This window comes from Myxocyprinus asiaticus, chromosome 48, assembly GCF_019703515.2.
Source record: "Myxocyprinus asiaticus isolate MX2 ecotype Aquarium Trade chromosome 48, UBuf_Myxa_2, whole genome shotgun sequence".
In the NCBI taxonomy this organism is placed as follows: Eukaryota; Metazoa; Chordata; class Actinopteri; order Cypriniformes; family Catostomidae; genus Myxocyprinus; species Myxocyprinus asiaticus.
Window position 1 is genome coordinate 690905 of NC_059391.1, and position 14046 is coordinate 704950.

The following is a 14046-nucleotide window of genomic DNA, read 5'->3' on the forward strand; positions in this document are numbered from 1 at the left end:
CGATTAAAGAAAATTAAGAAAAAAGTCCCACACCATGGTACAATGATCTTCATGAATTTCATGAATTTCTTTACTGATAAAATTGAAATAATCAGAAATAAAATTGGAATTATGCAGTCTGTCAAAGTAACTCAGAAAACAGTGTCTCATAATTTTCCTCACATGTAACTTCAATCCTTCACTGTCATAGGAGGTATTCCCTGTAATCTCTGAACCTCTTCTTAATATTATTAACTCTTCGCTATCCTTAGGACGTGTCCCAAGAAACTTTAAAATGGCAGTTATCAAACCGCTTATTAAGAAGCCACAACTTGATCCTGGAGAACTGGCTAATTATAGACCGATTTCAAATCTCCCTTTTATGTCGAAAATACTAGAAAAGATAGTGTCTTCCCAACTATGTTCATTTCTACAGATAAATAGTATATATGAACAATTTCAGTCAGGATTTAGGCCCCATCACAGTACAGAGACTGCACTTATCAGTTACAAATGACTTAGTCTTATCATCTGATCACGGCTGCATTTCATTTCTAGTGCTTTTAGATCTTAGTGCTGCCTTCAACACGACAGATCACGACATTCTCTTGAATAGGCTAGAGAATTATGTTAGAATTTGTGGACTTGAATTAGCATGGTTTAGGTCCTATTTAGCAGACCGCTACCACTTTGTCTATATAAATGAGGAATTATCAAACCAAACAAAAGTTAAGTATGGAGTGCCACAGGGATCAGTTTTAGGGCCTCTGCTTTTCTCCTTGTATATGCTTCCCTTGGGAGATATTATCAGGAACCCAACTTTATATTTCTTCAAAACCTGAAGAAATTTCACAATTCTCCAAATTAGCAGAGTGTATCAATGAAATCAACGACTGGATGGCCAGAAATTTCCTTTTACTGGATTCCGACAAAACAGAAGTACTAGTTATTGGACAAAAAACCTCTAAAAACAAGCAGCTAAAATATAATTTGACTCTCGATGGATGTACTGTTACATCATCTTCAACAGCGAATAACTTAGGTGTTATATTTGATACCAATCTGTTCTTTTAAAATATCCAATGTTTGTAAACAGCATTCTTCCACCTAAGAAATATTGCTAAATTATGACAGGTCTCTGTTGCTGATGCCGAAAAACTAATTAATGCGTTCATGACCTCAAGACTAGATTATTGTAATGCATTACTGGGAGGATGTCCAGCAAGATCAATAAATAAACTTCAGTTGGTTCAAAATGCAGCAGCCAGAGTGCTGACTAGAACCAAGAAATATGATCATATTAGCTCCATTTTATCTTCGTTACATTGGCTACCTGTTAAATTTCATATTAATTTTAAAATTCTGTTAACTACATATAAAGCTTTGAATGGTCTAGCTCCACAGTACTTAAATGACCTTCTACCACTTTATATTCCATCACGTTTATAACGAACGCAAAATTCTGGCCTGTTCCTAGAATATCTTAATCCACAAAAGGAGGTAGATCCTTTTCATATTTGGCTCATAATCTATGTTCTAACACTGTTCAAGATGCAGACTCACTCACTCAGTTTAAGTCTAGACTAAAGACTCATCTATTTAGCCAGGCATACACCTAATTTATCCTTCAACTCACAATTAGGCTGCTTTAGTTAGGTCTGCCGGAACCAGAAACCAGAAACATTGATCATGATCTATAACTCTGCAATAAATTGAATGGCATCTATGCTAATATTATTCTATTTGTATCCATGTCTCAACCTCGGGACTCCTACCCTGAGGTCACCAGAACCGACTGGATCCAGCTTCATTCCTGCTTCATGTTGGACTCCACTGCTTTGTGTCTCTGAGTCATGACGACTAATTGCAGCCGGTGCCAGCCAAACATCACTTCAGTCTATTACGATGGACTTCAGAGGATGAACTGATGCCAACTCCAACCATAAGACATGGGATACATCATATGCCATTGCCTGAACCTTGGACTTAGGATAGACCTCACCGAAATTACCGGCAGGTTGAACTGCGATGCACCTCACTAATCTCTGCCTGCATCACCTCGGTCTAATGATGGACTACACTCTTAAAATGGAATACATAGACTATCAATTAATTGCCAACAAAACCCTTCATCAGCCAACTAACAAAAGACAATGCATCTATGTGAACTTCTGCAGTTAATCTAGGATGAACTTCAAAGACATTAGTCATTAATCTTACAGTTATTACAAAATCTTTGTTTAAACACTGACCCTTAACGTCTTGGTTACTGATGTAACCTCTGTTCCCTGATGGAGGGAACGAGACGTTGTGTCGATGTAGTGACACTAGGGGTTCGATCTTGAAAGCCCCAATCACCTTTGCTTAAAATAGAAAAGACTCTGCTGTATCCGCCTGTATCACCTGTATCGCTCGACAGCTCTTCCGGATAGAACGAGTGTGCTGGGGGATGGGAGGTCCATGGGGCTGAGCCGGTGGAAATGCTCCCATGTCCACATCCTGATTGCCCGCAGTGCTTGTCAACCTGGCCGGCTGAGCATCAGCCCAGGGTGGACCAGGTTGGGTGGTGGCTCCTTGCTTCATAAAGAAGGACGTGAGCTGCGACCACAACGTTCTGATGGGCATGTTCTCTCAATGAGAACATGTCCCTTCCATGAAAGCTGCCTCGGCATGCTGGGGCCCCAAGCACTCGAGGCAGATTTCATGGCTGTCCGGAGGGGAGAGATAACAGCCACATCCAGTAGCACAAACATGGAAAGACATCTTTAAAAAGCACCAAGTGTTGCGCAAGCAGGTCGACAAGCCCACAGTGCTTGTCGACCTGGCCGGCTGAGCATAAGCCCAGGGCGGACCAGGTTGGGTGGTGGCTCCTTGCTTCATAAAGAAGGAAGTGAGCTGCAACTGCAAAGTTCTGATGGGCATGTTCTCGCAATGAGAACGTGTCCCTTCCACGAAAGCTGCCACGGCGTGCTGGGGCCCCAAGCACTCGAGGCAGATTTCATGGCTGTCTGGAGGGGAGACATCCAGTAGCACAAACGTGGAAGGACATCTTTAAAAAGAGGCAAGCGTTTGCGCGAGCTCTTTTAGAAGGAAATATACTCTTTTGAATATACTCTTTTAGCACCTGCGGACTCAGCCGCCGAAGCGCCAAGAGGAAACACAACACTCGAATGTGCAAGGATGTCTGCTGATATGCGCCGTAAAATCCAGCAGTCCGGGGCGGAGAGTGGCATGCAAATTCCACTCGCCAATTCTCAATGGCCTTTTCTATTTTAAGCAAAGGTGATTGGGGCTCTCAAGATCGAACCCCTAGTGTTATTACATCGACAAAATGTCGAGTGAGTGACAGACAGGGAACACTTACTTAGTTTAATAATTTTAAACCATGACTTGCACTGCACACAAATAACTAATATTGGTATTATATTCATGTTGTTTAGCCAGAGGGGAACTGGCTCCCACAGTGAGCCTGGTTTCTCCCAAGGTTATTTTTCTCCATTAACCAACATCTTATGGAGTTTTGTGTTCCTTGCCACAGTCGCCTTTGGCTTGCTCACTGGGTTTCTAAATACAATTATTATTTAATTACTTAACACAATTCACAATCGTATTTTATCAAACTACACAATGATGACTCTAAAACTTTATAGATATTACGGTTTCATTTTCTGTTAATGCATGATGTTCTGTAAAGCTGCTTTGAAATGATGTGTGTTGTGAAAGGTGCTATACAAATAAAAGTGACTTGACTTGACTTGACCAAAGGTAAGCAAACATTTCGGTCACAGGTGACCTTCCTCAGTGCTTGATTGCCATACCAAACCAAGGAGCCATCTGATATATATAATGAAATGTATTTATAACCATAAACTAAATAGGCCCAACAAATTGCAATTATTAACATGATATATGCTGAACATTTAGGACAATTTTCAAATGCATCAACAACAGCAGAAATGTGATTTCAGTTTGAGTGTTTGGATTCTAATTGTAATTTGAATTATCTTGTTGCAAATGAGCCCGTATTCAACTGGTGTTTTTTCTATTGCCTTGCATAGTTTTGTTCTTAATTTTCAAGGATGAGGGCATGTCACACGACCTGTCCATGTCTTCCTCATTTCCTTCTACCAAAGGACAGATGAATTTGTGGCGATATACAGATGGAAAGCATTATTTCTAACTATGCACACTTATATAGTTGCATTTAGTTGTTTTTCTCTACTGTTTGAGACCCTATCAGAAAAGACCTGTGACCTATTATGACCCTTTCAAACCCTGTTATTTTTCATTTAAAATCAATAAATCACTAACTGTTTATTCAGATGTGTTACAATAATTCGTGCCTGTCTGTGTTCTGCACTTTAACACTGAATATCTTTTTTATTTGATTCCAGAACTAACTGAGACTCTAACACAAATATGCAGTCTCTCTACTTGTTTGTTGACATGCTGCCAGATTCTTTGTTCATTTTCCCTATACACACATATGCCCATTTATTGCAGTAAAAGATTCTGGGCTTATGCCAATGCATAAGGACACACCATACAGGCACAATCCATGACTTGAGAATCATTAATATATTAAACATTAAAAACATGATGCTTCCTGGCAGTTAGCCATTGTATGAGCATGCTGGCAGCTGTAACTTTCCATCAGGCTGTCAGCATGAATTCATTAATGACTTCATGTTTCAAACTAACAGAAATGGTTTGGCAGCATGAGATATCATAAAGAAAAAAATGAGAATGCACATACATTACAATACTAACATCTTTAGTTGGCATAATTCATCTAGTGAACAAGCGCAACATTAATAATTATCTGAGTGCAAAACAATCTTGTCATTTTTAGAAATGTTTAGGTTTGTTTTGTAAAAAGCTAAAACTGCCTAACAAAAATAGCTGCTTGACAAACAGCAACTAAATGGGTGCATTGTAACTAGTGGAAAATAGGGATTTACACTTGAATGTAGCATGTTACATCAGTGTTTCCTTCCTGGAGTTTGTTCTTGGTATCAAAACAAGTTTACTCTTGTGTGCTGCTTTCTGGTCATATTACTACTGTGTGTTAATGAGGGTTTCTCGATAATTAACTCTCTTAGGAAGGTATTTCTGACTAAGATGAATTTAATTTGTTCTTCATGTTTGTATGAAATTAGTTCTCACCTCAGATCAATGGCGAAAGGCCGGTCCACCCTCAGCGTCCACTCACAGCGGGCGTTTGTCGGGTAACTCTCCAACACCAGGTGACCCTGTCTCTTAGAAATCACCCCTCCACATGCTAAAACGATTATTATCAGTAAAATTATTTTGTGTCAAATGTGAACATTCAAAGCAAAGTTCCAGAATTTTTTAAAACATGCATAGATATGTACAAAAAAAATATTATTAAATGATCTCCAACAATGTGCACTGTCCAACTGTGGAAACATTACATTTGTTCAATATCACAACAACATACAAAACAGATTAAACCATCATCAGATGCCATGTAAACAGGCAGAGGTGAAAGTGAACAAAATATGGTGAGGAAGCCAGAAATGGGTCGCAGAAAATAAATATGCTAAAATAAATTTTAACTGTAGGTGGTGGGTTGAAAATAATCACCATAGGATACAATCATATATTTTTAGGGTTTTATTCTGACGGCTGTTTGAAAAAAGAGAATAAAAACAGTGGTAGATGGGGCCGTATTGTATTAAAAAAAAAAGAATAAATACAAAAAATGAAAGACAAAACACGAAATATTAAAATGAAATACGGTTTAACAGTATACAGTAGAGGCCAGTTCTTGCATGTGTGCCATCCATACTTATCACAAATAATTCTCAACCAATGAACAAAACTGGGAGCTCTCTACAAGTTCTCACGTTTCTAACACGAAAGAGTGCCGGAAAGCTGGTGTCGCAAAACTCCGGTGTCGCAAATCTCCGGTTTTAAAAGGGCCACATACAATTTATTAGTTAAATTACATGAAATTTGTCCACTTGGCTACATAATATTTGATTTTAACAGCATTTTTGTGTTGGGTCGCCACTTGATGTCCAATGTAAAATCTGTGTCCTTAAGCAAAACCAGTGACTAAAGCATAAATGGGTAACCCTTTGTTAAGGGTCTATAAAGGGTTTCGTGAATGAATAGAAATTAATTTATAATGCATTATATTGCATTATTAATCCAAATGCATTATATATTATTGATATGCAGCTATAGTAACATGCATAAAATGGTTGCCTTTCATGCAATACCTACCAAATAGTGAGCCATTTGACCTCACACGTTATAAATGCTTAATAACACTTATTCAACATAAGTAACCTAAATGAAAATGTACCTTAATGTAAAGTGGACACATACAATTAATTTATTAAGAAGTTGCCAAGATTAGAAACCTATGGTTTTATGGTCATCAGGCTTTATTAAAGCAATATCACACTGACCCTACATGTATGGCCCTACATCAGCACGGCTGTGATTCACCCGCAGGTACGAGGCCACAGGTAATCCCAGCCGTGCTGCTTTAGGGCCATACAGCATGATTGTGAGTGTGATATTTATACAACAGTTCAACAAACAAGTAAATTAAAAAATTATGGAAAACTAAGGACTGTCTCCAAAAAATGCACTTGTGCAAGGAATTACTTTCTTACACCACAGATCAGGACCTGCCATTGCTTTTTCAAAAGATGCGAACATGCCTCCATCTCTAATTTGAAAACATCACTTTAGGACTAGAACTGATGGCTTGGGCTGTTTCTAACAAATCATTCGAGAAACAAGGATATGTGTTTGAGAGAGAGAGAGAGAGAGAGAGAGAGTGCGATTACCTTTGTCTTTCATGACTCCCAACCAGTGAAGAACAGTAAAGCTATAGCTTTTTAACTTTATTCCACACCTGTAGTGTAGTGTTAGCTTGCTAAAGATAATGGAATTTTGGTTAAATACATCCTATTTCTCTGTGTAAAAAAAGCCATCCGAGTGGTGGGTCCCCTAAGAGTTTTGTGGTAGTCGGTGCATACTCTCCTCCGCCACGATGAATGTATACATTTCGCAATGCGGACACTTTGGTATCCAATAGCATCAGTTAAGAGTATGTTTAATTACTCAGTCAGTTGTGTCTCTCTGCTGTGATATGCTTGTGTTCCCCTGTATTTCCCAGCTGTGATGCAGTGGTAGTAATCTAAGCGATCATGGAGTAAGAGACAATGCTGATGTCTTCAAAGTAATCGCTTGCTAACTGACGTATGCTAACTCAATGCACGTCAAAATTAACTAGCTCATAACATATAAAAATTGTCTTTTGTCGCCACCTGCTGGCTAAAACCTTTAATGTCCCAGGGATAAATGAAAAGACACACATCTAGCTGCTCTTATCTGTGCTGGTCTCTTACACTTTAGTTCAGAATGCCACAAACACATGCAGAGTGATACAAACAGAGAAGCATCCAAGTGCTGATGTTCTGAGACATCAGTACTCATGGAACATCTGATTCGATGACCGAAACTAAATGTTGTATAATATATGGCATATGCTGTGTGATGGAACGACTCGTCCCTCCTCTTTTGAGGGCCGTTCTTCAGCCAGGCCCACAACTGGAGTGGGCAGTAGAGAGGAGGGCCACAGTGACTATCCCTGACTATTCAGCTTGTGATGAGGTGCATCATATGTTAATACAGCCTCATCACCACTGTTACTGGTAGCTATCCCTCCCATGCATGCACATTAGTGTTCTCGCAGGTCCAGGATGGGAATGAGTTGGGAATCCCGGCATTCTAACCTCACAGCTTCGTGATATACGTGCTCAAACACATTTAAATAAAGCCATATGTAAGCGGATTATAATTTTTTTTCAATTAAGTTAAAATAACAAGACTGTTTATTGTCATCAGTGTTTTATTCAGTGATCCTGCATATCAAATATGACTGACAACTAAATCTTGAACAACTTTCCTTCATTAAAGTTTTGCACCTAAAACGCCCAATACAAACACTGATGTACAAATGCAGATGTCCTATGTGTCTAAAGCATATAAAGTTAAAAAACTAGTCTTAATCATCTCCACCTTTTTACAGAAACCATGATCCAATTTAAAATATAATCTGCATGCACGATACTCAATAGTAATATTCATTTTCATCTCTAGACTGGAAGGTTTTGCATGTTTTAATAAAAATTTTATTTAATAAAACTAGTTGTATGCATATTTTCAGTACGTTTTATTTGCTATTAAAAAAATCGCCCCCTCATTCAACTCCTCGCATTTGCTCATAGTACCTGCAGCTCACTCATTGGTTTTCAGCAATGCGGACATGTCCGAAAGATCAGTGAATAAAACGGTAATACAGTCAAGTCATAAACATATTTCCTGTATGTTTTGTTTCCGCTGTTCAGCAAAATACATAAAAAATATAAATTTCAACCCCCTTAAAGAAACACAGGGTTCTGCCACAAAGGGAAGAAAACCCAAAACTAAGTTCAGACCCAGACAGTACCCCCTCTCAAGGGGCAGATACCAGATGTCACCAAACTAGCAGAAAACAAAAAAACATGATAAACAAAGGGGGGTGGGCAAACAGAGAAGTCCAGGGTGCACCATCGGAACAGACTAGGGTGGAGCCAGTGGAACGGACCAATGGTGGGAGGGTGGGGGCTTCAGGTAGGGGGTGGGGTCAGGCGGCCTGGGAGAAGGGTCCAGGAAGGGGTCGGGGTCCGGTGACCTGGGAGGCGGCTCAAGGTAGGAGGCAGGGTCAGGTGGCATGAGAAGAGGGTCCAGGTAGGGGGAGGTGTCAGGCGGCCTGGGAGGAGGGTCTAGGAATGGGGTGGGGTCCAGTGGCCTGGGAGGCAGCTCAAGGCAGGGGATGGGGTCAGGTGGCCTGAGAGGACAGTCCAGGAAGGGGGCAGAGTCCAGCAGCCTGGAAGGTGGCTCAAGGTAGGGGGCTGGGTCAGGCAGCCTGAGAGGAGGGTCCAGGAAGGGGGCGGTGTCCGGCGGCCTGGGAGGACGTACCAGGAAGGGGGTGGGGTCGGGCAGCCTGGGAGGAGGCTTGCGGACAGGGATGAGGTCAGGCAGGGAAGCGGCAGATACTGGGAACTGGACAGGCTCGTTGACAGCCACGGGAAACGTCATGGTTACTGGTGTAACCTCCGTTCCCTGATGGAGGGAATGAGACATTGGTGTCGATGTAGTGACACTAGGGGTCACTCTTGGGAGCCCAAGACACCTCTGGTCTTTGATAAAAGGCCAATGAAAATTGGCGAGTGGTATTTGCATGCCACTCCCCCGAACATACGGGTATAAAAGGAGCTGGTATGCAACCACTCATTCAGGTTTTACGCTGAGGAGCCGATACAAGGTCCGGCCATTTCAGCGGGTAGTTCAGCGTTGTGGCAGGAGGGACCAACGTCTCGTTCCCTCCATCAGGGAACGGAGGTTACACCAGTAACCATGACGTTCCCTATCTGTCACTCACTCGACGTTGGTGTCGATGTAGTGACACTAGGGGTCCCTATACAAAACGCCACAAGGCTGAACTGTGTTACGTGAACTGGTGGTGTGTGGTGGGCAGACTTGCTGTGTGCCTCATAACCAGCACACCAGGTCGACACGTAACCTCCCCCAACACAGTTATGAGTGTCGAACGGCCCTTTTTGGGGACAAGTCGACTACCCAGAGATAGAGACAGGCTTAACCCAGTCATGGCCTCTTTCCCCTTCTCTTTTTCCACTCCCTAAAAAAGAAGGGGGATTATCCGACTGGGCCGCCAGGTCTAGTCGGGGGGTGTCCCTCCCAAAGGGAGGACACCGCGGAGACCACACCTCGCCCCAAGAGAGGGGGGGATATTTAAGTGGAAGAATACATCACATGGTCTTTCCAACCATGTGGAGAGCCTTCAAGGTAGATCCTACCCAATGGGGGAGGAGTTACTACAACATGGAGACTGAGGGGCTCTGCCCAAGGAAGACGCAGTTTGCCAGTAGGGAAACGAACTAGCAGAAGATATAGATCGCATGGGTTTAGCCTTACAGGGAACCGCCACATGCGGAGCACCTACCCCAGAACCGGGCTCTTAGTTAGCGCGTGTACTGGGCCGGCAGCGAGTCTCTCCGAAAACTCGACTGCCACAGGGCTCGGAGGAAGTCAACCAGGGAACAACCTTTGTGAACACTACTGGGAATTAACAGCGCACGTCTTCAGCTCAAAAGGAGGTGGAAGGCGCTATGTGCAAGCGATACACCCGGCCGGCTATCCCGGGCTTATCCGCTTGTGTTGCGTGCCACTACCTGGGACGAAACCGGTTCCACCCGGAGGTTGTAGAACCTTGCAAAGGTATTGGGTGTTGCCCAGCCCGCTACTCTGCAATGTCTGTTAGAGAGGCACCTCTGGCCAGGGCCCAAGAAGCTGCTACACCACAAGTAGAATGGGCTCGTAGCCCTACCGGGGGCGGCATGTTTTGGGCGAGACATGCCATAGTTATGGCGTCAATGAGCCAGTGGGCGATCCTCTGCTTGGAGACAGCGCTTCCTTTCCGCTGTGCACCGAAGCAGACAAAGAGCTGCTCAGAGAGTCTAAAGCTCTGCGTGCGATCCAAATAGATGCGCAAAGCGCGCACCGGACACAGCAACGCCAGGGCAGGGTCTGCCTCCTCCTGGGGCAGCGCTTGCAGGTTCACCACCTGGTCTCTAAAAGGAGTGGTGGGAACCTTGGGCACATAGCCCGGTCGGGGGTCTCAGGATCACGTGAGAATAGCCCGGACCGAACTCCAGGCACGTTTCGCTGACAGAGAACGCTTGCAGGTCACCTACCCTCTTGATGGAAGTGAGCGCAGTCAGGAGGGCAGTCTTCAAGGAGAGTGCCTTAAGCCCGGCTGACTGCAAAACTCAAAGGGGGCTCTCTGTAGACCCTGAAAAACTACAGAGGTCCGATGAGGGAACAAGGCGTGGCCTGGAGGGATTCAGCCTCCTGGCGCCTCTTAGGAACCTGATGATCAGATCATGCTTCCCTAAGGACTCACCGTCGACTGCGTCATGGTGTGCTGCTATGGCAGCAACGTACACCTTCAAGGTGCAAGGGGACAGCCTCCCTTCCAACCTCTCTTGCAGGAAGGAAAGCACTGATCTGACTGCGCACCTCTGGGGGTCTTCCTGATGGGAAGAACACCACTTAGCGAACAGACACCACTTAAAGGCATACAGGCGCCTCGTAGAGGGAGCCCTAGCCTGAGTGAATGTGTCTACCACCGCAGGTGGGAGACAGCTTAGGTCTTCCGCGTCCTGTCCAGGGGCCAGACATGGAGATTCCAGAGGTCTGGGCGCGGGTGCCGGATGGTGCCCCTTCCCTGAGAAAGAAGGGCCTTTCTCAGGGGAATTTGCCCAGAGGGAGCTGTCACGAGGAGCGTGAGGTCCGAGCACCACGTCTGGGCGGGCCAGTAGGGTGCTTACCAGGACGACCTTCTCTTCGTCCTCCCTGACCTTGCACAGGGTCTGTGCGAGCAGGCTCACTGGGGAAAACACATATTTGCGAATGCCAGGGGACCAGCTGTGTGCCAGCGCGTCTATGCCGAGGAAGGCCTCGGTGAGGGTGTACCAGAGCGGGCAGTGGGAGGATTCTTGGGAGGCGAACAGGTGCACCTGTGCCTGACTGAATCGACTCCAAATCAGCTGGACCACCTGAAGGTGGAGTCTCCACTCTCCCTTGAGGGTAACCTGTTGTTACGGCGCGTCCGCCGAAGTGTTGAGGTTGCCCGGGATGTGAGTGGCTTGCAGCGACTTGGTGCTGCTAACTCCGTTGGAGGAGACGGCGGGCGAGTTATGACATTCAGCGGGAGCGCAGACCGCCTTGGCGGTTGACATATGCTACCGCTGCCGTGCTGTCTGTCCGAACTAGCACGTGCTTGCCCTGGATCAACGGCCGGAACCTCCGCAGGGCGAGCAGAATTGCCAGTAACTCGAGGCAGTTGATGTGCCAACGCAGCTGCGGACCCGTCTAGAGGCCGGCAGCTGCGTGCCCGTTGCCAACAGCGCCCCAGCCCATTTTGGAGACGTCTGTCGTGACCACGACGCGCCTGGAGACCAGTTCTAGCGGAACACCTGCTCGTGGAAACGAGAGGTCGGTCCAAGGGCTGAAAAGACGGTGACAGACCGACGTAATGGCCACGCGGTGTGTCCCGTGGCGCCATGCCCATCTCGGGACTCGAGTCTGGAGCCAGTGCTGAAGCGGCCTCATATGCATCAACCCGAGCGGGGTGGCCACTGCCGAGGATGCCATATGCCCCAGGAGCCTCTGAAAATGTTTCAGTGGACCCGCTGTTTTCTGTTTGAACGCCATCAAACAGGCCAGCACCGACTGGGCGCGCTCGTTCGTAAGGTGCGCCGTCAAGGAGACTGAGTCCAACTCCAAACCGAGAAAAGAGATGCTCTGAACCGGGAGGAGCTTGCTCTTTTCCCAGCTGACCCGAAGCCCTAGTCGGCTGAGGTGTGAGAGCACCAGGTCCCTGTGTGCGCATAACCCGTCTCGAGAGTGTGCTAGGATTAGCCAGTCGTCGAGATAGTTGAGAATGTGAATGCCCACCTCCCTTAACGGGGCAAGGGAAACCTCTGCGATCTTCGTAAAGACGCGAGGAGACAGGGACAGGCCAAAAGGGAGGACTTGTACCGATACGCCTGACCCTCGAACGCAAACCGCAGGAAGGGTCTGTGTCGAGGAAGGATCGAGACGTGAAAGTACGCATCCTTCGGGTCTACCGCCGCGAACCAATCTTGATGCCGGACGCTCGCTAGAATGCGTCTTTGCGTCAGCATCTTGAACGGGAGTCTGTGTAAGGCCCGGTTCAGTACTCGCAGGTCCAAGATTGGCCGCAACCCACCGCCTTTTTTCGGTACAATGAAGTAGGGGCTGTAAAACCCCCTCTTCATCTCGGCTGGAGGGACAGGTTCTATCGCGTCCTTCCGTAGGAGGGTAGCGATCTCCGCGCAAGGTAGCAGCGTTTCCATCTTTCACCAAGGTGAAGTGGACACCGCTGGACCTGGGCGGATGCCCAGCGAAGTGAATCGTGCAGCCGAGTCGGACGGTCCGGACCAGCCCTCGCGACGGACTGGAAAGCGCAAGCCATGCACCCGAGTTCCGCGCAAGGAGGACCAAAGGGAAAATGTCATCGGATGTACCGGCGTGTGGGGCCTCGCGGCGGGGTGGAGCTTGAGGTGCCACACCACATCATGGCCGTGCTGAGTCCGAGGACATCGAAGCACTTACCTGGCTCCTTGTGACCACCCCCGGAACAGCCTGGGACGGGGGAGGAAGAGGCCTGTCCTCATGACCCGTGGAGACTGTCACATCGGGGGCGGATTTGTGCCACAGCTGGGCGCTCAGGGCGGGAGACCGCCGCTGGAGCGCCAACCTGCCAAATGGAGTGGTGGACGGTGGTCGTGATGCCAGCCGTACACACCGAATATGTGACCCAGGGAACAAGGAAACCACTCTTGCGGAGCTCTTGAGTACTGCAGCCACTTGGGCATGCAGCGCAATTAAATGCAAATGGTAACAAAAAGAAGATCTGCTTACCAGCTCCAGAGCAGCGGGTTTCATTGTCCCTGGGTCGCCCGTCTCAGGGGCGCTTCGAAGACCTCCGTGGGTTCTTCGGTGCCGGCTGTGAGACGGGTGGCGTCAGCTTCCTGCGGTGGGCTCCACGCCGGGGCCGGGCTGGAGGGGCGGGCTGCGGCGGAGCCGGTGCAGTCACCGCAGGGGGACGCCCTCGGCGATGAGTAGATGGGGGGATCTTGAGCCACGCCGGGGCAGGACAAGCCGGCTAGCATCCATCTACTGCTCTACCATCGAGAACTGCTGGGCAAAGTCCTCGACAGTGTCGCCGAATAGGCCCGCCTGGAAAATGGGGGCAGCAAGGAATCGTGTCCTGTCGGCCTCACTCATCTCGACCAGGTTGAGCCAAAGGTGGCGCTCCTGGACCACTAGTGTGGCCATCGTCCGCCCGGGAGACCGCGCCGTGACCTCCGTCGCTCGGAGAGCGAGGTCGGTCGCCGAGCGCAGTTCCTGCATCAATCCCGGGGCGGAACT

At 46.8% G+C, this 14046-nt stretch overlaps 1 protein-coding gene across 3 annotated transcripts in view; it reads right to left on the reverse strand.

Moving 5' to 3' along the window:
• pamr1b (peptidase domain containing associated with muscle regeneration 1b) overlaps positions 1-14046 on the reverse strand; it is a 143798-nt gene that overhangs the window by 67025 nt on the left and 62727 nt on the right. For all 3 annotated transcript variants that reach the window (XM_051692035.1, XM_051692034.1, XM_051692032.1), the window contains exon 4: positions 5146-5260. In XM_051692035.1, coding sequence (XP_051547995.1) covers positions 5146-5260 — 115 coding nt within the window. The remainder of the gene's footprint in view (positions 1-5145; positions 5261-14046) is intronic.